At 44.2% G+C, this 24,302-nt stretch overlaps 1 protein-coding gene across 1 annotated transcript; it reads left to right on the top strand.

The window, feature by feature from the left end:
* The first annotated feature begins 6,894 nt into the window (after positions 1-6,894).
* On the top strand, positions 6,895-22,186 carry LOC117155258 (growth/differentiation factor 8). The gene is made up of 3 exons (XM_033331052.2): positions 6,895-7,560; positions 18,340-18,955; positions 19,316-22,186. The coding sequence occupies exons 1-3, from the start codon at positions 7,188-7,190 to the stop codon at positions 19,533-19,535; spliced, it is 1,209 nt and encodes a 402-aa protein (XP_033186943.1). The 5' UTR covers positions 6,895-7,187; the 3' UTR covers positions 19,536-22,186.
* Positions 22,187-24,302: the final 2,116 nt, after the last annotated feature.

Genomic DNA, 24,302 nt, shown 5'->3' with positions numbered 1-24,302 from the left:
TCCTGTTTTCCTTCAGCCTAAGAAATTTTCCAACGATGCGATACGATCGAAAACACAAGAGCGTTAAGAAACGTAAATCTTCTATTCCTGATTCCACGGGAACGAATCGGGTCGCAAGAAAATTAGCAGCAACTGTTTCGTTTTAAAACAAACCATGTTTTCTAAGCATGTGCTTATCGTGTTACACGCTGCTGAAATCTACTTTTTTGTAACCCGAGTATCGCTGAACAGCTTCCTATTATAATTTTCACATCAACACGTTTCAAATACATAAGTGATCGATTTCGTAAGCAACGAACAGATTATTTTAGGAGAAATTTTATAATTTGAAATGATACGAAATGATATCTCGTCGTCCATCGTTATTAACATTATCGAGATTTCACGTGCGGATCTTCGTGCATTTATGGGAAATTTAATTCTGTTTCAGTCTGCGAATGTTTATACACCAATCTCGCTGCTCTTTCGATCGGCAGAAAGGTTTTTCGATGTTGCGAATACTTTTTACCGTGTTCTTCGATCATAAGGAGGCCAGACAAGTACTCGCGCCTTTTGTCGCATTGCTTCGAGTTAATTTGAATTTCATAGCAACCATCGCATAGAACGATATAGTGTGTACGCGTTGGAAGACCGTACGAGGAATCTGACCAATTTTCCGTGTACCACCTACACGCCGGTGGGTCAAAATACTCGTATGATTCATTCGTCTAGACAGGTATAAGTATAGTACCACAGGGAAAAGGGGTTGGTAGAAGGGAAGAGAAGATAGTGGAGGCGGGGGCTAGTGCGTGCACCGTAATAAAGGCGTTTCTTCGTCGAAAATGCAGAACGATTTACCGGAAAGCAGGATCGTCGGCTAGCCAGACGGTGATGAATGGACAGGCTCACGCATTACTTGGTAGTCACGGTGATTTATTCCAACACCTCCGGCTATTACACTTACGGTACTCGGATTACAATCATCTCGTAAGGTATTCCCCGATTAATATTCTAACAAGCGTTTCCATCTCTACGATACTCGATGATACTTTACGAACTGTACGATACTTGAAAATCAAGAATCTCGTTCATCCGAACTGATCGGAGAACAAGATAGTTCGGGTAATCGAGCAGCTCCAATTATCTCGCTAGCTATACATTCTAGCTTTTCTTATTAGTTGGGATAATAGGAGTTGGCCCGCCTTGCGCTATAATTCATCGATCAATAATATCGGTGAATCGACAGGTTACGAGCTTTCCTTCGCGATATCAATCTCGCGCCGTTTTCGATCGGTGTGACGAGTGTGTGTGGCTGATAAATCGAATTCGTTGAAATTCGACGGCCGTAAAACCGTCGCCAAAGAAGCAAAGATAAAACGCGTTCCCTACACCTAAACTTTTCGATATACAAGCAAGATCAAGGTTTAGCTGCGACGAGTAAGTGTAAAGTTTTGAAATCGATCGACTCGATAACCTTAGAATGTCCACGATACGATACCTTCGCTGTATCGACTTTTCTCCAAGCCCGAGACTCTGTGAAATATAGCGAAATGTAGCGTAATACAGCGAGGACCTTGTATTTGTTGAGAGCGTTCATTGAGACGGCATGTTTATTCACGAGACGGAGTAGAAAACAAACAGTGCGTCGGAACGAAACGTATCTGGCGATAAACCAGTTGCAATGTACACAGCGGAATACGATACAACGTTATGGTTTCGTCCTCGAAAACATCTACAACGTCCTAATAGATTTTCATCGTAGAACATTTCATTATAGAATCCTAATTTTCGTTTAAACGCGATGATAGGAGAACGCCGAATGGAAAGGAAAGCGCAATGCATGTCACGATGACGTTGAATTTATCCAAATATTATACAGGGTGGTTGGTAACTGGTGGTACAAGCGGAAAGGGGGTGATTCTACGCGAAAAAAGAAGTGGAAAATATAGAATAAAAATTTTTCGTCTGAGGCTTTGTTCTCGAGAAAATCGACTTTGAATTTTCGCTCGGTACGCGTGCACTTTATCACGCCTCGTTATAACGGATCTCACTGTAGCTCGTTGTCTCGATGGAAAAATTACAAAAAAAAAAAAAAAATTTTATTCTATATTTTCGACTTCTTTTTTCGCGTAGAATCACCCCCTTTCCGCTTATACCACCAGTTACCAACCACCCTGTATACATTTTACACAATGTTCCTCTGTAGAATTAAATTTTATATTTCTTTATTTCAATGGAATACGATTCCCGCTGGCGTACAATAAGAGAACAATATATACGCGATACACGTGCATACGTATTAGGTAATAAAATGCAATGTATTAGCTTCGTTTTAAATATAGACGTTTCACATACGAGAACGTCGTTACAACGAACGAGCGTTCGTGTTGAAAATGTTGGAACGTATGTAACGTAGATGCGGAGATGATTGGAGCTGTCGGTTGGGTAGCAACCAGGGAGGCTTACGGCACAGAGCAGAAAGGAAAGATTTCCAAAAGTAGCTCGTTAGCGCGATACACCAGGGTGAAAAAAGTAAAGGAGCGGGGATCGTTTTTTCGTCCCACCTGCTGTTATTGGTTTTGTTGGTACAAGTGTAGCTGCGATAGTACTGTAACAGATCGTATTCTCGATCAGTCCTCACGATGATAGACGACAGCAGTAACGTGCGTGGTATGTCACAGGGAACACGTGGACCACGTTCTACGATGGGTTTACGCGTTTCTCTAATTTCATTGCCACTCGAGTTTTATTTTTTTCACGTTTCTCCGAACGTTCGTCACGATCACTTTCGACTAATCTCAACTCGATCTTGTTCGTGCTGAGAATGTGCAATGTTCACGTTTGTTGAAACGTAGAGTGCCAATAAACGTTGAAAATGTTATTCCTAACGTACGCGATATATATACGTAAGTATATATGTACGTAAAAGTACGAGGTAGTTTGAGATAAATAAAGGCGACGAGAGAAAGAACCGCGTGCGATACAGGTAAAACAATTTTTTATAGTTAGTCCGACATGTGGAGCACGGTGTATGGTCGTGATGCGGAGGAACGAGTGGTTGTAGAGATCTTTGTAAACCAAGTTGATTCTGTGGTTCCCTGGGGGGCGCAATCACGATAAATATTATTATTATTATTATTATTATTATTATTATACGTATAAAAATTTTCTATGGCAAATAGCTAAATACTTTTATGAGCTAGACAGTTGTATTACTTATAGGATAACGTGATAAAAATATAGCGGCACATGAGTCAACGAAAAATTCGAATCGGAAGAGACTCATATTATTGTACCTTGGAGTGTCAACGTTGTTTTGGTTTGTTAGGTTCAAAGGTAAACGAACTCCGGACAAAATATTATCGCTGTTATTTGTATCGCCAATCGGAGTCATATTCGAACTTTTTATAATACCACCGATCAATACGAATAGATAACGTGCTCTCTAGGAAAATCATTATAGCGAGTTATTATAGCGAATCATATAATATATATGTCATATAATATATATGTCATATAATATGAATATCGAGCGTAAAATGTTGGACAGTAGCATTGAGCGAGCGACGATTACGACCGGCGTACGCTATCTCTGTACTTGTATTCGAAGCGATTTTAATATACACGAACTGTTACAATTTTATCGCTTTAATAAACCAACAGGCATAAAAAACCACTTGAAAAATATACTTGCATCGTTGTACGATTAAGCGAAAAAAAGGCATTTTCAAGTCTAAAAACCAACGACCGAATATGCTGATCGGGACATACATTTTGCTTTCTGGTATCAAATGTGCACGTCATGGTTTAAAAATAGCCGATTTGACTGTTTTGTAATGCATCACGTAATGCATTTTATACCAGCGCACGATGTTTCATACAACGAAGGATTTGAATTGTTTTGAAAGTCGATTTGGATTTTAGATGCGGCGAAAGAAGTCGTTGGTCTATCTCGTTCTTCCTTTCCACTTCTGTCTCCTATCTCTTCTCCTTCGGTATCGTATCTGTTGGTCGATCTAAAAATTCAATCGACTTTTCGGCATGATCGAGCAAATTTAGCACGCATCGCAATGCGTAAGGCATTCGATCGAATTTTAAATTTCTTCTCATGCTAAATACACGAGACTAAGTCTATTTTCACGAATCTTAGAGGACCTTGAAACTTCATTTTATTTTCATTCTCACTGTCCCCAATACAAGGATCGAAGGATCGAATTCGTAAAAAGCATCGATAACTTGAGTGAAATTTTCTGATCGATTTTCGATGATCTCGAACTATGCGAACAAATCTATGGCGAATGAGAATATTTCTTCTTGCTATATATATATGTACTTTTACATTTTAAATTTTCACGACGAGTAGTCGTCGTACTCGTGGTTCTTCTCGTTTTTATCGTTGAACAATTTCTTCCCAGATCTGCCTCGAAGAAACGATTTGGATACCGTTGCTGGTACTATTATCGCGATGATACGTTTTAGGATGACGCGATGAAGGCCGCGCTGATCCATCGAATTACCATCGATCGTGGATTTTCAAAGCAATACGGCAAGGTAACAAACGGTAAAACGAAAGAATGAGAAAGAAGAAGCAAAATGAGAAAAGCAAAGAGCGAGGAATGAAACGTAGCGTAAGGAACGAAGGTGAGTTAAAAGAGATTAGGATGAAAGATTGCTGGATTACTGGAGAAAGAGGCAACGGATGGATGAGAGAAGAAAGGTGAACCTCCCTGATTAAAGGGTCTGGCGGGGAAGGGGTGCGTGACGAAAGGGGGAACGAAGGGCTTGGGGTAGAGACGTATTAAGGTGGCTACGAGAATGGGGCAGCGGTGGAGGCGAAACTGGCAGCAAAGAGGACGAGGAGTTACAGGAGGAGAATATGGCTATGGAAAGGGAAACGGTTGTTAGTGGTGGTAATGGTGGTGGTAGCGATGGCAGTGGTGGTGGCACTGGCGGCGGCGGCGGCGGCGGCGGCAGCGGCGGCGGTGGTAGTAGAGGCAGCAACGATTGTGGTGGTAGTGAGATGGGAATGGTGGTGTCGGTGGTGATGGCGATGGCGACAACAACAGTAGCGACGGTAATGGTGATGGAGGTGGTGGTGGCGGCGTTGGTGGTGGTGGTGGCGGTGGTGGTGGTGGTGGTGGTGACGGTGGTCGTGGTGGTGGCGGTGGCGGTGGTGGTGGTGGAGAAAGAGAAAGAGGAGGTGGATGCCAGTCTATGGCAACGGGTGCACGTTCGGGCTCTACATGCGAATACGTAAGATACCAGAGGAGAGAAAAGGCGCTATACGTGGACAAGAGAGAAAGAGACGGTAAGTGAGAGTAAAGGGTAGAAAGAGCGAAGAAGAAAGGAGAAGAAGAAGAAGAGGAGGAGGCCTCCGTGTCGACATATATGCGATGAGAACGCGCGTCTCCTGACTCAGTGCTTGACAAGCTAGCAAGCTCTTAGGATTCATCGAGTTTTACCGGCACAACACGATACAACACGCTTCGCCAGCTGCCTGTCGCTGTCACGCGAGTTCGCTACTTCGCTTCTGTACTGTTCTTTTCCTTCACGGACCTCTTCTATTTGGATTCGTTGGTTCGTTGGTTCGTTCGTTCGTTCTCGTCGTCTCTTTAGCAACCGATTCTTTTCGATTACGACCAGAAGATCCTGCGAATCGATCCTCTACTTTCCACGATAGTAATTAGAAGTTTCGAAGGGGAAACGAGGAGGGGGAAAAAATTATTCGTAAAAACAAAATATCGGAAATCGCTCGGATAGGAGATAGAAGTGAAACAAAAGGAAAATCGGCGGCTTTAATTTATTACTGGTGACATGACGCCCAAGATACGTTTAAAAAGATGCACAGTGCATCGGTAAACGGTGTGTTGCTAGCGCGCACATGTCTAGATTAAAGTTCGCGCGTGAACCAGAGGTCACGAGGGTTCACCGGATCGTTCCGTTCCAAAAAGGATACGGAAGAAATCCGATCGTACACGGCCAGTGAATATCGGCCTCGAGTGCAATGTGGTTTTTAATATATCCTGGTGCTTCTAGTGTGTAACTATGGTAAACGGTATTTTTAGTGATCGCTGTAAACAAGAGTAACGGATTGAAATATGGATCTATTCGGCACGAGGTTTCTGTCGTTTACCGTAACGTCGATACAGGTTTCTTGATACATTATTCGTTTCGTAACTGTTTGTCGAGTTTACTTTGCAATTACAAAGTTTGGATTTACGAAAGAAAGTGGTATCAGGTTCCGGTGAAACTTGACTCGGTTCGCACTCGCAAGTACAGAGAGAAGGAAGACGAGAGAAAGAATCGGAACCGGATAGCGTGTCTAACGATCACGATCACGATCGCGATCGCGATCGATTCCCTTCGCTTCTGCACTGTGGATGATGCATCGATCGATGAACGCGATAAAGAGCTGCGCGTTGTTTACGGAAGGAAGCTTTTGGTAAGAGTATATCTGGGATTTTACAAAATCAAAAGGATAGCATCGCCGAATAAACAACGGAAGAAGTTCTTTTCACGGAAGCGAATAGCGGAGAAGGAGGAGGAGCTGGAGCAAGAGAAAGAAGAGAAAGGGGAGGAGGAGGGGGAGGAGGAAGAGGAGGAGGAGGAGGAGGAAGAAAAGGAGGGGGAGGGGAAGCGGAGAAAGAAGGCGACAGCGGAGGTGGTGGTTGTGGTAGTGGTGGTGGTGGTGGTGGTATTGGCGGTAGCGGTGGAGGAAGAGGAAGAGGAGGAAGAGGAGGAGGAGGAGAAGCAGGAGAAGCAGGAGGAGGAGGAAGAGGAGGAGGAAGAAGCAGAGAAGAAGGAGAAAGGGGAGGAGGACGACAACAACGACGACGAGAAGAAGGAGGAAGTGGAGGAGGTGGAGGTGGGGGTGGAGGAGGCGGAGGGGGAGGGGGAGGCGGGGGAGGAAGCGGCGATTGCGGCGGTGGAGGAGGAGGAAGAAGAAGAAGAGGAAGAAGAAGAAAAGGAGGTGGAAGCGGAAGAGGAAGAGGAAGAGGAAGAGGGAAAAGCAGACGAACCGTACGAATTCCTGATCCGCGCGAGATAAAAAAATCGGAACACAGGTGCAAAGGGTGCGATACCTTTGCGGAGAGAGAGGGATCGGCGATAAAATCGGTAAAGCGTAGCGATGAAGTCAAATATCTGATCGCTCGCTTTGCGGGGGAAACCGATCGTAACCGATCCGACTAAGAACGACCTTGAGCAAGATGGTCAGGGGGGCGCTGTTACTGCTCTTGCTAGTCCTCTTTGGTGCCTTCGACGTTCCTGGCATCGACAGAGTTCGTATCAAATATCTAGCGAAGGCTGGTAACACCTGTAACGCTTGTAGGATGCACGAAGAGATCAGAGCCCTCAGCCTCGAAGCTATCAAGGAACAAATTTTGAACAAGCTTGGCTTGAAACAAGCTCCGAACATGACGGGCAGAGCTCTGCCAAGAATTCCGCCGATTTCGAAGTTGATGGATATGTACGGAATGCAGGCCGATCAACCTCAACCTCTCGAGCCCGGTACTCCTCATTACGAGGAGATCGACGAATATGCTGCCAAAACAGAGAGCGTCTTCGCCCTGGCACAACCTCGTAAGTTCCAAATCTTCTTTCCATCCTTTCCGATTCTCCATTCGACGTTGAAAAAAGATCATTCTGTTACACGAGAAAAGTACTGCTATTCTACTCGATAAAATTATTTTACAGCGTACAATTGCAACGATCGCGCGTCGTACGTTGCAACTGCCGTATTTTTCCTTGGCGACGTTAACCGAATTAACCTTTTCGAGCCTCAACGAGCCATTTGTTTCGTTTTTCCGCGATCCTATACGCCGCAATTTGTTACATTGTAGTTTAAATTGAAATGTACTTCGCTGTAAACGATCGCTCGATTAAACTACAACATAAATGGGTGTAACTTGCCCGTGACTTTACCCATTAACGGTAGTTGAAGAGCAAAACTGGCAACGAGATTAGCTTTCTTCGTCGGGGATAAAGTGTCACAGTCGCCTAACGAATTACACGATTCGCGTCGCGTATTTTAAATTCAGTCGATAACTTGCTCGGCTAAAGAAATATTTCAGGTTTCTTCGCTCGTTTCGCTTCTGCCGTCAGATGAAACCAGCAGCACCGGCCATCGATTTGAAATTCGATCTTGTCTTTCGGCTTCGAGGGTTGGTCGCTTCTTCCAGCAGTTTCTGAATTAGGTACGATTGCTTTACGCGTCAAACAGTCCCTGGCAGGAAAGTTTAAACACGGCTTAGATACCGCGCTTAATCACCTTCTACGATTAGTCATTCTGCCGTTTCGTAGAATTTCTTCTTGCAATTTTTTAGAGCAATAAAAGGATAAAAGGTACAGGTCGCAGTGACCCGCGAAAGTATTTCAACGCTTGAAACGAACATTTTTTGAGATTGAAAAGTTTGAAACTTTGTTAGCGCTGTAACGAGACACGACTATCGCGATCTTTTTGAGCGACGAGGACAACTTCTGCTCGTCCTAATTATTTCGGTCACCGTGTATATTCGACAACAAAGTTGCAAGAACGTGCATAAATGTGCATAGAAAAGATGGGTTAAATCCTCGAGGCAAAGATATCTCCGCTGTTTTCAACCTATACTACATAATAATTACGTTAAACCGGTGACCTGTGTTTAGGATTGCTTTATCTCTTACAGATACACGCGTCCCCTCTCTTTTTCTTTCTCGTATCTGGAAGAAATCAGGGGCTTTCTCCTTGAAACAGCAAAAGTCCGATCGAGAGCCGCGCGAAGCCGATCATTTACGAGCGATTTTACATTTAATAGCCGATTTATCTACGATCGTCGGTTGACAGGACTCGCACGAAATACGACACGCTATCTTCCGGCACGTTCTTGGGTGTCCCGTATCTTGTGATTACAGGTGCTTGCGAGAACTTTTTAGAAGCGAGTAATCGTTACATTATCGCGTAATTATAGGGCCATTGTCGGTAGACGATCGAGAGAAACGACCCGTTAGCGATACTACGTCGGCGGGATCGGCTGCTATTACACGATCAAACTCTCGTCCGAATAATAGTCAAAATAAGCAAGACACGCTTGTTAACCGCATCCTTCGACCTACCGTGACATAACGTACATATTTTTCGAGTATCGATCGGAATACATAGGTGGTTTTTTTCAAACGCGTCCGCGACCCTTACCACCTTGCCACGTAACTGTTAGTTTGCTCCGTTTGAATTTACACTTAAACATGGTAATAACACGGTTGGTGAAAGGCGTATGGCGAACGGTTATGGATAAATAGCGCTATGGCAGATTATAATATCGTGCGTGAAGATCTTGAGAGTGTAAGTTTAGTCGCGTTTGACGATTCCCTTAGTTTCGTGTAACCAGAGATGTTCGTGCAAAATTTTACACTTTTACGGACGTAAATAAAAAAAGTGGTGCTAAAAATAGAGATTTGTTTCGTCCACTAAATAATAGAATGTTACGAAATATAGCAGAGGACCGACTTACAGAGTTGCATCACTATGATTCTCGCTGATCTTGCCGATTCGAATCTATTCTTCGATTCCTCGGCTCGGTTGCGACTAAAAACGTCTCCGTTTCGAAAGTCACTACGTTATCGGAAAGATTAGCCGCTGAAACGATGTCAATAAGAATACACAACGAGTGATTGATAGATCTTTTATATCGTGGAAGACAAGTATCCGAAACACGTGGTAAATGTGTTTCGAGGCGTGTGTGACTCGGCTCGTAAAGATGGTTCTGTTCTCCAGGAGCGCGCAAAAACTAGAAAAGAAGCTAGCGACGAGAAACGTGGATAGATGGGACAAGAGAGATGGTATCGTGCCGGGATGGTGCCGATGTCGATGTCGATGTCGATGTCGATGCCGACGCCGATGCCGATGTCGATGCCGATGCCGATGCCGATGTCGAACCAGTATCATATTCGTAGAGGGTTATCGCCTTAGGCCACCTATATCGCTCTGTTCGCGAACCGAGCGAAATTCGTCGATCGCGCCGGAGGTGGTCGTGCGATCTCCGCTATTCGTTTGTGCGAATTTTTTTTCATTCTCCCCTCGTTCCATCCTTCCTCGGCTCTTCGTACCCATTCTCTCAACTTTTTCCATATTCGTGCGTGCCTCTAACATTGCCCCGGCCCCTTTCTTCCCTCTCAACCTTCTCCCTCTTTTCTCTCTCTCTCTCTCTCTCCTCTCTTTCTTTTCCCCTTTCGTAGACGCACACGGGCATGCGCATCCGCACCCACGTAGAATATCCCTTATTGTTTTTCGCTCTTTTTTCTTCATTTTTTCTTTTCTTTTTCGATGTGACTTTTCGTCCATGTCGGCATTCTTCTCCTATTCACCTACATCTTTGTTTTTTTCTCTCCTCGTACGATCGTCGCGACTCGTGATCTTTCCTACGCGTTCATTCTTCGTTTTCGCTTCGTCCCTTCTCCTTCGTTTTCTTCGCCGTTCTTTTTCTCTTGCTCGACGAACGGCCCTCTCTTTTCTCAAATTCTTTTCGCTCTTTTTCCGCGTCTTTGCCTTCTTTCTCGACCCACTACCTACCCATCCCGATCTCCTTTGCTGAAACGAGCGTCGATTTTTTGTTCGCCGACCTCGACTGATCGATCGATCTTTGTCACTCGATGGTCGGTCGGTCGATCGCCTCGCCTGATCGCCTCGCTCGATCGCCTCGCTCCATCGCGCACGATTCTTTACTTTTGATCCCATCCGTAAACGTTTCAAACGATTCGAATGAAATTGCAGTCAAAGCGTTGCGTTATCGCGACCGATGGTCGATCGGAATTGTATTCACGCGTAAACCACGAAACTAGATCGTGTTTGTTCGCGGTAATAATTACGTTGCGTACGGTGAATCGAGGATAACTAGACGAACAGAAATTATTCTACGAAACATATAAATTCATACGAATTTATACCATAATTAAGATACAAATTTCCAGAGTACTATCTATCTAATTTGTGTTTTTTCCTATATTTCGTAATGACGATAAAATATGAATATAAATTATATAATTAAAATACGAGCTTCGAGCAGATTAGTGTCTATCTAATTTTTTGCTTTTTTTTTTGTATTTTGCGATAACGATGGAGCATACATTTATTTCAACTTATACTTTATAATTTGGAAGATAAGTTTTTACGGGAATTTATATTCCATAGGTAGAATATAAATTTCGACCGGATCAATATCCGACCCAATAACCCATCCAATTTTTCTTTTTCCCCAGTACTTTATATTTACGGCATCTCTTAATAAGAGAGAGCGTCATATGGTAACGCGTGTATCATTTGCGTCAAATAACGGACACGTAAACTTAACTAAGAGGTCGTGTAAGATAAATCGCAAGCGGAAATTCGTAGCTAAATCTACAACGTTGTTGTGTTCGCATTTGCATTCGAAAGCATTCTATTCTTGGCAGGAATCCGTTAAGCTTCGCTATCACGTTTGCTGACGAAGCTACCAAACTTGCGATTATCGTCACATTTCCACAGTTTTGGTGTATTGGTTACCGATATTCGTGCGTCATTCCCGAAAGCTTACGTTTCGTTTCGTTATACCCGCTACGAGTTACAAATTTTATCGATGTAATCGTGACAGTGTCCGATCTCGGTTACACAGCTAATGAAATTTCAAAATGTTTCGCCCGACGCGCATCGCGCGTCCGCTAAAAGGTGTCCGCCGGTTATTCGAATATTCTCGATATGGGATCGATATCCCATCGATCGGACCCGGTATAATACAAAATTGGAGAACGTTTAGCGTAGAACGGGACAAGATGGTCCAGCGATCGATACGATGCACGAAACGTTCACAGCGCGAATTCCAAGTACACACGAACGACGAACCGGCCTCGATCCGCTACGAAGGTCACGGTCGCTGCACAGCCTAGGTCAGGCCCATCGCTTATTGTTGCGTTAAGGCTGTCTCTGGAGGTGACAAGCCGTTGTTAGAACTTTCGTATTTTCGGCTGTGACTTGGAACATCCATCGCCGCAACACTGCTCCCTCTGCTATTACGTACGTTCGTTAATAACCCGACGATATCGGCTTCGCAGTATACTCGTTAGACCGCGGATGTTTATACATTCGAAGACAGGAAAAAGAGCACGATAAGAGCGTTTTTGTTGATTTTTTAACTTCAATGTCACCGCGTGACTAAAACGAAATATTTCAGTGTAAAACTCTGCGATGTTTGGTACAAGTCGTAAGACAAATGGTCTTTCTATATCTTCGATGTATCAATGACGCGCACATTTTTATCTATTTTTCAACTTTAATAACCATCGGTTCTTAATATAACCATGCGCTTTTGAACTTTGGCTAACGATATTATTTTCGTACGCCGCGAATAATCTACGATAAAGATTCTATGAATATCGTTCGACTAGTAGCAAGGATCTTGATCTTGTCCGCGATACTCGAACGTTTTACGGTCTCGGTTTTGATTTAATTTCGATCGAAGAAAGGACTGTTGATCGTTTAAAATTGCCAGTAAGTCAGTCGCTCTTTCTCCTTTTCTCTCCATCACTTTTTCTACTTTATTTCTGATGCACGAACGTAATACAACGAACGATCGATCGATCTCTCCTTCGTCGAGTTTCATCGTATTTTCGATACGCTGTTAGGCGCGTTAGTCCTGGTGAAATTAATAAATCTGAAATGGATATATTAAACCGTTGGATAATGACAGTGTAGATAGTAACACTGCGGTCAGCATACTCGCAGACAGGCGCCATTCCATCAGTGATTCTCAATTCGTTACGGTCTCTTTCGTTTGATGACTGAAACGTCTCGAAACGCGGCCACAAAGTATACGCGAAAGCGATTGTTCGGCCGGTATCGATACGATTCGATCGGTTTTCTTCGTTTGTCTCTTTCCTTCTTTGATTTATCGTCGTATGGATAGCGAGAAAGACGATATAAAGTGGAGAATCTCGTAAAATACGATGGCCGAAACGAAAGTTTACGAAAGAGTCGACGAACACGCGATCGTCGAACGTTTCGCGGATGATTTAATTTGATCGTTCTATCGATAGATCCGTTCGCAGTGGTTGATTGATCGGTCGTCAGCTATAGTATCGATCTAGAAAACCAGTTTGTCGTGTTCCTCGCTCTCGCGAAGATATTAACAGCACGAATATCGGTGCTATGTTGCAACGCGAATGCATTTAAGAACTATTACAGTTACATAACAATTCGATGGGTATTATCGTCGACCGTACCTACAATATCGTAATATTAGATCAACTGCGATCGTATCGGGTTACCTACCGCGCTACCTTACGCAAATTCTCATTTCATCTTGCAACGGAGCTATGATATTTTCAAACGTTCCACGCACTGTCAGCTTTTTCGCTTTAGCTTTTCTCGATGGCTCGCGGAAACGTACAAACGCTTGGAGAAACCGTTTACGTAGGAGCGCGACGCGGAAGCTTCCCGACAAAATTCGTCCACATATTTTTATTTACGACTCGCGAGGAGAAAGTTAACCGTACGATCCGGTGGATAATTCCGGCGTTTTCCCATCTGCGCCAGTGCGCGAGAGGAAATTCGTTCGATGGAACGATTCGCGTTATCGCTGATAACTATCCGCGTGTACCCGTTTGCTTTTGCATATTCGTTGATCGAAACACGGTCGGTTGCGAGAAGAAGCGCCTTTTTCTATATGCTTTTATTTGCTTGCCTTCTTCTTCGCTCTTCTAACGTGTTTTAAAAGGGACACGTTGGGTCTCGAATGCACGCGATACACGGTGAAGCAGGTTCGTAGCTGAAGGCCCTTTCTCGCGAGAGAGAGAGAGAGAGAGAGAGAGAGAGAAAGCAAAAGAATGGGAATAAGGGTGAAAGAAAGAATAACGAAGGGTGAATTGGGGGGAAGAAAGGGAGAAAGAGGGTGGAACGCGTGACCCAAATGTGAATTTTATCGAGTTACGCCGTGTTATAGTGTCGAAGTGCAGTTGCAATTGCAGGGCGGTTTCGTCACGCGATGCAAATTACTCGAGGGCGGCAGTTTTTACGTCCGGTTTCGCGGCGAACGAGAACCCCTCCGGATCTCCGTTCCCTTTTGACGACTCGAACTTTCCACGCGGAAAGCACTCCTTCTTCGAACGAGTACCGGAAACACGATAACTGCTTCTAGATACACCGCCTTTCAGAGGTATTTCTCTGTACGCGATAAACGAGACTTATCGTTCGATCGTGCGTCCGATTCGCGATTAATTTCAGATTCTGACGTGTACGTGTTTTGGTAGATCGCACGACAAGTAATTTTAATTTGAGTCGCGTGAACGAACGTTCTCGGAATCGCGTAATATCCCCTGCTACTGTCGCTTTCTACGAATTTTGATGGGTGACGAATCGAGGGGATGAAACAACTGCTAGGGAAAAAGCCACGGCAACGAAATGGAACGAAATGGAACGAAACCAATTGAAATGGATGCGTTACCACGTTAATTTTGGGGTTCGACGACCTGTCGCGCGTAGGTGTGTAGATACATCTCTGGACTCGCGTCAAGTTTTACCCTGTTCGCGAAGTTGCAAGCGCTCGAACGAACGAATTCGATCGAGTCTCTTGGTTCGTTGTCGAATCCTTTCGTATTCACGATGTTGCTCCTCTGTGAAGGACGCAAAATGCGACGTAAAATCTTCCGTAATCTTCGATTCTTTGCAATTGCTCGCGATTGCGACGAAACATGAAAACACAACGAAATATGCATCGTACGAGGCAACGGTGCAACCGACGTTGAAACGAAATACTTGTATAAACGGTATAGAAACTCGTAAAAGCTACCCGAACGAATTCGTTAGCGAAAAGGAACAATTTTTCAAGAAACAAGTTGAAAGTCTGATTCTGGTTAAACGTTTCTCAAGCTTCGCTAGAAATTCGTGAAACGATCCGATACGAGTCGATCAAAGTATACGGTTACTTATAAACAGTGGCGTACTGTACGAGCATTGGGTCGGGTCAGATCGAATTGGAGCGATTTCGCCTGTAAATTTTGAGCATTTGGTTGACGCATGTTTAATCTTATCGTGTCGTGTGCCGTTGGTAGACGATTTGTCGCGTGATATTTTTAAACGTCGCCGCCCTTAAAGCGACAGCTGCTACGACGAAGAGTGAAAGAACTGGACGATAGCGGCGAAAAGTGCACCGAGGATGAGAACGCGGGACGAGGGGACGTGAAACCGTCTCTCGTATCAATTATTTCTTCATTTATTTATAGGCAGGGCCACGACACCGTGGTATCACCGTTGTTGTTTTCCATCATTTCCACTCGTACGAACTTCGTCTCACTTCGTTCTCCTTTTCATTTTCCCTTTCGTTGATTCGACGATCACGGTTTCGGCAACCGTGTTGTCTCTTTATTTCCAACACTTTGCTCGCTATATTTCGACATTTTGAGTACGTCCGCTCGTCTTTGACGTACATTTCGACGAAACCTCCACTCGACGCGTTATCGCTCGACTTTCGTCTCGTACGTCACACGCAATCGCCAAGGTGTACCGTTGGACGGTGCGTTACGCGTGTAACGTAAGAAACGTTAACGTTTTCTGCATAGCTTTCTCTCGAATATCGCGAATATGTAGGAACGCGTCGTGCATGAATCGAAAACACGATACCGAACAGCGTAAGAACCTTAACTAGAAAACGATTCTATAGTGCGGTCTTGCAATGCGACTGACCTCTGTTCGCTAAAACTATATTTATCTCAAGCGCCGAAGCACGGTGTGTACTTAATGTTTTAGCTTTATTGTTTCTCTGTTCTACGCTACGACCGGTTTTTTCTCTTTTCTTTTCCGCCGCATCCAGCCTCTTTCTTCCTCTGTCGCGCTCACTCTACGCATTTATTTGTGTCTGCCTGCTCTCGCCACCAAATATAAAATCCACGTACCGCGTTCCGTCGACACGTGTTTCTAATTGGCCAATTCCTTTCCGATCGCGCGACAGAGATTTTCGAAAGGAACCGCGTTCGTATCGGCCGTGGACAGGATCGTCCTATCGATTCGTCGAACGACGCCCATTAAACTTCGTTAAACGACGTACTCGGTGGATTTTCGAACGCCACGCGCTACACGATCAACGCGACGACGTTCGGTTTGCCCTTTTTCGAATTCGAACTCGGTGGTTTCCCACCCTTACCACGTTAGACGTGCTTTTAGAAGACTTCGTGCCAGACGGGCGGTAGCCGCGTCTGGACGAAAATAAAATTGCCATCTTTCTGTCTCGCCGCTCTTTCCATCCACGCCTTTCGGCGGGAGCATGACTCATTCCTGCGTCTGACCTGCAAACACAAAGAAGGGCAACTCCTAAATTAACGGAAAAGAAAAAAAAGTAGCTGACGAGCAAGTTAAAATCTTTCGAACGAAAACGGCTCGAGCGTTGAAACCTACATCGAGCCATTGTTGCTACGCTTGTCACATACGGTGGCTCGCAATACCTTGCACATACCTTTTACGAATCGCCACGTTATGCGTATCCTATGAAAGATTTTCAAATAACCTGGCTGTTATACGAAACGTCCTACGCTCGGTGTTACGATTTCAAACGTACGAACGTTTCTACGTTTCCTAGGATTTTTGGTAATTCTGTTTGGGAACGACGTTTGCCTGTGACAGGTGGGTAGAGTGGCAGAGACCAAAAGGCGGAGGAGGAGATGAACGCGAGGGAAGAACGACGTACCGTCAGTCAGCCCGCAATTAACTGGCGTATAAATCGATTTAAAGAGGGATTCGGTACGCGGAATGCTCCGACTGCTAATTGCTCGTTTCCATGACGATGCGTCTGGCGTGGGAAAGAGAAAGCACGAATTCGCAAGCAGCGAAAGGAAGGGGGCATTCTGATAAATAATTATCTCCCAATGCCGCCGAAAATCAAACGCATACAACGCGGAATATGACAGTGACAACGATAACGATATCGAATTCGGGCGAACCATCGCCAGCCGACTCTTCGATCCTCTACGTCCGTCTAGTTCAGAATTAATCAAATTCGTCAACGTATTTGAGAAACCCGCGATTCGATTTTCTCATAGGACGAACCGTCCGAAGACGATTCTGTCGTTCTCGATATATTTGCGGTTCTTGGCGTTTCGATCGTGTTTTTGCTAGCACGTTGCGCTTTGTTCCGACGTTTCGTGAACATTCCACTTTGCTTCTTCAGGGCAGACTCTTCGGAAGACAGGAGCAGAAATAGTCTCAGGTCTGCCCTGAAGAAGCGAAACGCGATGTTCACGAAACGTCGGAACGAAGTGCAACGTACTATAAAATAAGAAGAAGAAGAAGAAGAAAAAGAGAAAAGTTGTTGAAAAAGCTAAAATCTGGTATTCTTGTTTGCCGCTGCAGAATCTTGCTCGATTCGCTCGTGTCGTAAGTGTATCGCGTACACGTATGTATAACGGCGATTCTATCTTCGCGTTGGGTTCTGTCAGCGCACGTTGAACGCAGGTTGACGTTACTTCGGACACGTTGTGCACAAGCGAGTCCAATTCTAGAATTCTAGAAGCGATCGTCGCGAGAAAACCTCTTAGCGAAGAAAAGAAGAAAAGAGCGGTAACACGTGGTGAGAGATGGTCGGTGGCTGAGAAAGGCGGTATCATTGAACATAGAGAAACGTGCTGGGATTCGCTCGAATACCGGGACGAGTTTGTTTAGATGGCGGGACAAACTCGCGACGGTATCGATACGGAAAGGAAGAAATCGTCGATTGATCGAACGAGGAAAAACGTGGTCGCGTAACGGTACGATTTGAGGTAGCTTTACCCTTGATGGAAGCGGTCTCTCACCGAGACACATACAGGTACACGCGCATCGAACGATGGCCTGAATAGAATCGAGACTAACGCGCCTCGCTACGCGTCTGTATAAGCTCGCTTCGCCTTTTTTCGTTCTCCCTTGCTTCTGTTCTTCGACGATCGACTTGCGCCGAACGTCGATCGTCGTGATGCAGGTCGCCTGAAACGCTAGCTCGAACGCTAGTCGTTGCCATCGACGTAAATATCGGACACAAGCACGCGAGCAAACCAAAGTCTTCGTACTTGTCGAATGGCAAGAAACCGCGCGGCTACATCGCCGGTTGTTCTCGATTTATCGCCAATCGCGGAGCCTAGGAACTAGCAACGTAGCAGTAACCGTCGTGCACGACCATCGTAGCACGCGGATTATATCGACCATTGATTCTTCGTCGGATCTTGCCAGATTTTTCTTCGTTACTTTCTTCCGTTCTATTTTTTCTTCGCTCTCTTTCTTTTCCCCTTCTGCGGCTCTCTGTACAACTTTGTGCTCACGACACATACTTTGTATTCTTTCGATCGTACGTTTCTTGTTAGTTTAACCGTGCTGCTGCTATTTTTCGGTTTCAGATCAGAGGCTACGGCACTCGAAAGGCAGCTTCGACGTTCTCTATTTCAAATTCTCCGACAAGGTAATCCAGCATCGCGTGACGAGGGCGGAATTATCCCTGTGGATATGGGGAAGCAACCAAGAGTCCTCGGAACTGGACGAGCCTAGAGATTTGGAAAGCACGGAAAGTCACGAAGATGGTCCAGTGACGATCACGTTGCAAAGGATCCTTCGTGGCACGACGGAGACTGGTGGGCCATCGTTGGGTCCACCTTTGACCACGAAACACCCTCGGCCGGTCGGTTGCAGAGGCAACTGGGTAACGATCGAGTTAAGAAGAATGGTCGCCGAATGGTTCAAACATCCACGGGATAATCTGGGAGTAGCGCTCAAGATTTCCAGTCCCGGAGCTAATCATCGCAGAAACGCGAAGTTGGTGGAGACTAATCCCGGAGCTGAATACGCGCCGTACCTCGAAGTACAGACGCAAGAACTCGACTCGAGAAGAGGGGCGAGGATCAAGAGAAACGTGGGACTTAATTGCGACGAAGCTAGCCAGGAGACCAGATGTTGTCGATACAAGCTCACCGTCGACTTTGAGAAGTTTGGGTGGGATTGGATAATCGCTCCCAAGAAGTAAGTACCTGTGCCGCGACATATTGAAAGCGAAGCGACCGTCTCTTTTTATTCTCGGAACGGTGGCTTTCGAACGGTCAGAGTCGAAATTCGACATCATTTACCTGATATTCGTGGAGTAGCGACCTATACGTTGCGCCAAAATATACTATCGTGTCGTTACATCCGCGTACATCCACGGAAATTCATACTTTTGCGACTATAGTTTGAAAAATGGGAAATTTCTTCGGTCTCCGGTTGCGTACGGAACGCGTGTCTATGTCGATACGTCGTCGTGGAATTATCGCGCGATCACGACCGATGTGGTTATCGCCGTGCTTCTTTTATCGATGCGATTACGATTTTGATTTTGTGCCTTAGGTACGATGCCAATTACTGCTCGGGCGACTGTCCGATGGCCTTCCTGCCAGCATATCCGAACACCCACATCGTCAGCCTGGCGGAACCGCCTAACAACTCTGGTCCATGTTGCGCCCCGAGGAAACTCTCCGAGATCACGATGCTGTACTTTGATAACGAGTATCAAATCGTGTTCTCGCGATTACCAGGCATGGTCGTCGAGAAATGTGGATGCTCATAGCTCGAGAATTATAGCTCGAGAAGAGCAACGACGGCGAGGAATATGCGAAGGCTCGTTTAATTCTTTTAGAGTCTATTACTATTAAAGATTATCGATAATTATTCTGTTTCTTCCCACCATTTCCATTTCTCCTCTTTTCTTCTCTTCTTTTCCTTTCCTTTCGTCTTCCTATTTTTAAGCTTCGCTACGTTACTCCTTTTGTCCGTTCCTCGTTCGTTTCCCATTGAAAATTCCTTCGATTTCCATCGATAGTCGGTGACCGTTGTCATCGTAGTCGTCGTCGTCGTTCCGTCTTCGACGAATTCTCATTCGATAGACTGAAAGTGCCTTGTTCGGGGTGGTTTAAGTACCGCAGATCCCTCCTTATGGAACACGAGAAACGAGATTGCTCGTATAAACTTAACGAATGCAAGCAGGACAGCGATCGGAAGAGATCGACCAATGTCCGTCTTTTTTAAACTAGTAATAACGGGCACCTTGATAGTCGTTTATGATTCATGACAAGGCGTATAGTTCCTAGAGTCACGGTATTATTATTAAGGTGTCGATGCGTTTACACCTGATCTAAGAGAACGACCGCGAAAGAATTATTTTTTATACGGGAGCTTATCGCATTTTTAATCTCTCCTCGGTAACTGGTTTTTAATGGTCCGTCTTTATCGAGCTAGGAACTTTTACGAGTCAATGTAAAACGAAAACAATCATCTTATCGCAATGTTTCCTTGCGCATCGTTGCCTTCCTAAAAAAAAAAAAGAGAAAAAAAAGAAAGAAAAGAAAGAAAAGCAAAGATGCGAAGATGAAACGATTCGTTTCCGGTAGTCGTCGTTGATCGGTGAAAACGTGTTGGCTGACAGATCTCTGTGTACAGTGAATCTTTCTTTTTTTTTCCTATGTATCTATCTTCTTCCTCTCTATTCCGTTTCTCTCTCTCTCTTTTTTTCTTTTTTTTTCAGAGAAATACACACACGCGTACGAGCTGGCGCGCGCACATACACACAGACATCTTCTTTTCAAATATACGTACATACACGCAAAATTTTCTCGCTCTCTTCTCCTCTTACTTCCTTTATTTTTGTCCGGTTTCTCTGTTTTGGTGAGCCATGTGAATGCGTGCATAGGAAAGTGTGTAGGAGTCGTGGTGTAAATATGTCGTACCTAGGTCGTACTTTGTCGCTTTTCTTCGAGTTTCCTTCAATTTCTCATCCCCACCATCGCCATGTCCCTGTTCCCCCTTCACCCCGGCAATCTACGACGAAAACATTGCTTACGTGCGTAGGCTTATACGAATGCATGTTCTTTTTCTAAAGTGATTATACGGTCCGTTTTTGGTATATGTATAAGTACGAACTGTAACACCTGACTGATCATATTCGGAATCAACAAGTACCGTTTTTATTCGATCGCGAGCCACTGTCGGACTTAACTCTTAGAAGCTATCGTTCTCAAGAATATCGCGTTAATCGTATGGGTGAATTTGTATTATTGTTATTACATCGAACGTAAGATGAGAACTAAATAAACTTATCGTTTGCCACTGTAACACGGCGGTCGTATCATTGCGATAACATCAAAACAAAAATCACGAGAAATTTCATCCGCAATAGCCTTTGAGGGTTAACGCGACAGAGAACGTTCGTTCGCGCTATACCTAGACTGTCGATAAATCGCGTCAATGACAATTATAATTTACGTAGGTATATTTGTATATGTGTATATCGTGGCTAACTTGCAGCCTTCGACTTCGATGAAAGTGACGCAGGTTTTTAGGAAGATGAGATTCGAACAGCCGTTCGCAGCGGCTACGTTTTTTCATCATTTGATAAATTATGGTAGTATCGTTGCGATATTCTAGTTGCTTGGCTGCCAAGTACGCCGACCGAGCGAACGTCCCAGTATACGTAAGACGTTTTAAGCTCGTTTCTAAGTACGTTATCCTCAGATTCTTAGAACTTTCCGTAATCTTCGTGATCTACGACAAAGATAAAAACGAAGATAGAAACGGCACGTTCTATCGTTTTCTTTTTCTTCCTTCTCGAGCGCAATCAAGTAGTTTTAGGAATGTTTTCTCTTTTTACAAATGTTACGGCCTTCTCGAAATTACTCGTTTTACTTTCTTAACTGTATGATATCGTCACGGTCTATTAACGTTTGAAATTCTGCGCAAGTATGTGTGAAAAAATAGAAAAAGGATCTCTATAGTTCCTCTCTTATTAATTAAAGGACCCATTATCCCAAGCGTGTAACACCTTTCGCTGAGAACTTTGACAACTTGCAACTTTCTTTCACTTATTCTCCGAAATAGCTTGTCGCCACCATCCTTCTTTGTTTTTTTTCCCTCCCTTCTTTCTTTTCTCTCGTCCTCCAGTCTCTTTCCCTTTGTTTCCCCTGCTTCCTCGCTCCACGCTCCTATCCCTTTACGCTCGTTGTCTGCGAACCCCATTCCTTTTTTCGCCTGATTTTCATTTTTCGTTTGTTTGTCAATGTGTACCTAGCATTAAAAATTAATGGAATTGTGTACTCTCAGTATCCAAACAAGGGCGGCGAATACTGCATACTTATATATATATACATATATATATAATGTGTACTTCCTAGGTAGAGAGTATTCATAGAATATTTATTCGCTGAAATAAATGGTTTTTCGATGAAAGAGGTGTATCGATTTACTCTTCTTTTAAAACATTCTTTCCGTTTTCTTCTCTTTCTTTCTTTCTTTTTTTTCCTTTTTCTTCGTAAACCGTTTGGAAAACAATGTTTAAAATTGGAGAAAGCGTAAGACAGTTTAATTGTTTTTCGTTGTTTATAACGACGATTTACGCTTTATTAAACGCTTTCGTTTCTTTTCCTCCAATCAATTGCAAGATTCATGGTTAACCACGATAAACTTTCGGGCCACAAGATGATTATTATTTCGTATTTACTTTTATTTCATTTACGCTTAATACACCAAGCTTTTACGGATTCTTTGACAACGGAAAAATTACTGCTTCGATCGAAACCGTAAATACACGCGTGTCACGCGTGCTTTACGAACAGCAGACGTATTCGTCTAAGCAAAGCGTATAATTCCAAAATTGCACGGTTCAACGTACGCATACATGTGCAAGACGAATAATTTGTTTGTGTCCGCTATCTTTTTTTTTTTCTTTTCCTTCTTGTTCCTCCTCTTTTTTTTCGAAGCAAATAAATATTCGTTGATATCAATATTTTTAATTTTTATCTCAGGTCAAAGTTAAACGAGCGAGAAGTATCTTTTGTCCGCGTGATTTTTCTTCGGTCGAACAATTTCATTCAAACAAGCCTTTTTTATTCTCACGTAGCCTATACCACACTAGACATACATCGGATGTACGATTATGTAAGTGCTAACGATCGTAAGTTACACATCTAACGTGTCGATTAGCGGAAGAAACGAGCGAAATCGCTCGTTACAGCTAGCAATCGCGTTCGATAGGAATCGTCTGTACGCTACCGCTCGAATATATCCGGACGTCCTTTCGTATTCGACGAGACGCGTCTTGATAACGAAATTACGGACGATCTTATTCTTGGTAATTGTTACAACCAACGTACGATAGAATATTACGACGCGATTAGATCGATTTCTGTATCGTACACGTATTCCATGTGTATTGCAAGCATCTGCGCGCCTTCAAATTTCCCGTAAATACCGAAAAATCTGTCGCCCACTGATCGTGATCGATCAACGAACAGAGTTGCTTGAAATTCTTGGAATTGAAGAGGTAATCGGCGTGCAGCGTATGGGCGTGCCGAGTTTGATAAATACATATGTATGTATTTCGATGCGGCCAAGTAACCGCGCGAACGTGGAGGACAAAGTGAGAAACGCATGTGGAGATCTCGTTCGCATCGAATACAATGTTGGATGCATGAGTGGACAAGTGAACTAGTGGACTTTACGACAGTCAACTGTTTCGCCAGACGTGCCAATTCTCGTTTTATTGTTTTTCTTCGACGGCGCCTCAAGCACTCGTCCTTGCCGACGGTCGGGTTAGTGCTCCCCGTTCGCTGAAAACGAAACACGAAAATTCACGCGTTCGTTATGCCGGAGTATCGAACGCGTTAAAATATCGCTTGCACGTTTATCTCGCGCGAAACTTGCTCATCTTATCGGCTACTTTTACGAAACTTGCGTCTTCCATCTGGATTTCAATTACACCGGTTCGCGAAAGTATTCGCACGCTGATCGAAACTTTTTAGAAACGAGCGATCGTCGCGATTACATCGATAAGATTTCGGACAAATCGGCGAACGTACCTTGTAATCTACTTGCAAGATATTTCCTGCAAATATATACATTTCGCAGAGACGAGACAAATATTCAAACAGCCGATCGTTCGTTGGATCGACGAGCCTCGATATTCGGTGGGACCGGGTCACCGTCTTTCGCGTTTCTCGTATCTTTAAAATGGCTATCGAAAAATAGCGCACCAATTTCTCCTTCGTGTACATTTTCAAATTGGCGTGAAATTTGAGCGATGTAATTAGGACGACAGTGCCTCGTAACGGTGTTAGCGAAACTTGCAAACGTTGGTGGTTTTCACGCGTCGCGTTACAATTGTCTCGTTTAACGATAAAGCGATATCTAAAATCAGAAGATCAACGGAACCGTGCTTTTCCGTGTTTTTCTCGTTCGATTTCACTGGAAGCGCGGCCTTTCGCGTAATTGTCATTATCACCGAGTGCCAGGGGTGGTTGTCCAGCGAACGTTTTACGATTCGTTTAACGAAGCGAATTAGAACGAC

The sequence above is a fragment of the Bombus vancouverensis genome, chromosome 12 (assembly GCF_051014615.1).
Source record: "Bombus vancouverensis nearcticus chromosome 12, iyBomVanc1_principal, whole genome shotgun sequence".
Classification (NCBI taxonomy): domain Eukaryota; kingdom Metazoa; phylum Arthropoda; class Insecta; order Hymenoptera; family Apidae; genus Bombus; species Bombus vancouverensis.
Note: the sequence above shows the minus strand (reverse complement) of the source record. Positions and strands in the feature narration are given on the sequence as shown.

Excerpts from the sequence above, each read along its gene's own strand:
- LOC117155258 (XM_033331052.2), top strand. The coding sequence starts at position 7,188 with ATGGTCAGGGGGGCGCTGTTACTGCTCTTGCTAGTCCTCTTTGGTGCC. Across the intron at positions 7,561-18,339 it reads CTTCGCCCTGGCACAACCTC|ATCAGAGGCTACGGCACTCG; the intron begins GTAAGTTCCAAA and ends TTTCGGTTTCAG. Across the intron at positions 18,956-19,315 it reads TGGATAATCGCTCCCAAGAA|GTACGATGCCAATTACTGCT; the intron begins GTAAGTACCTGT and ends TTTGTGCCTTAG.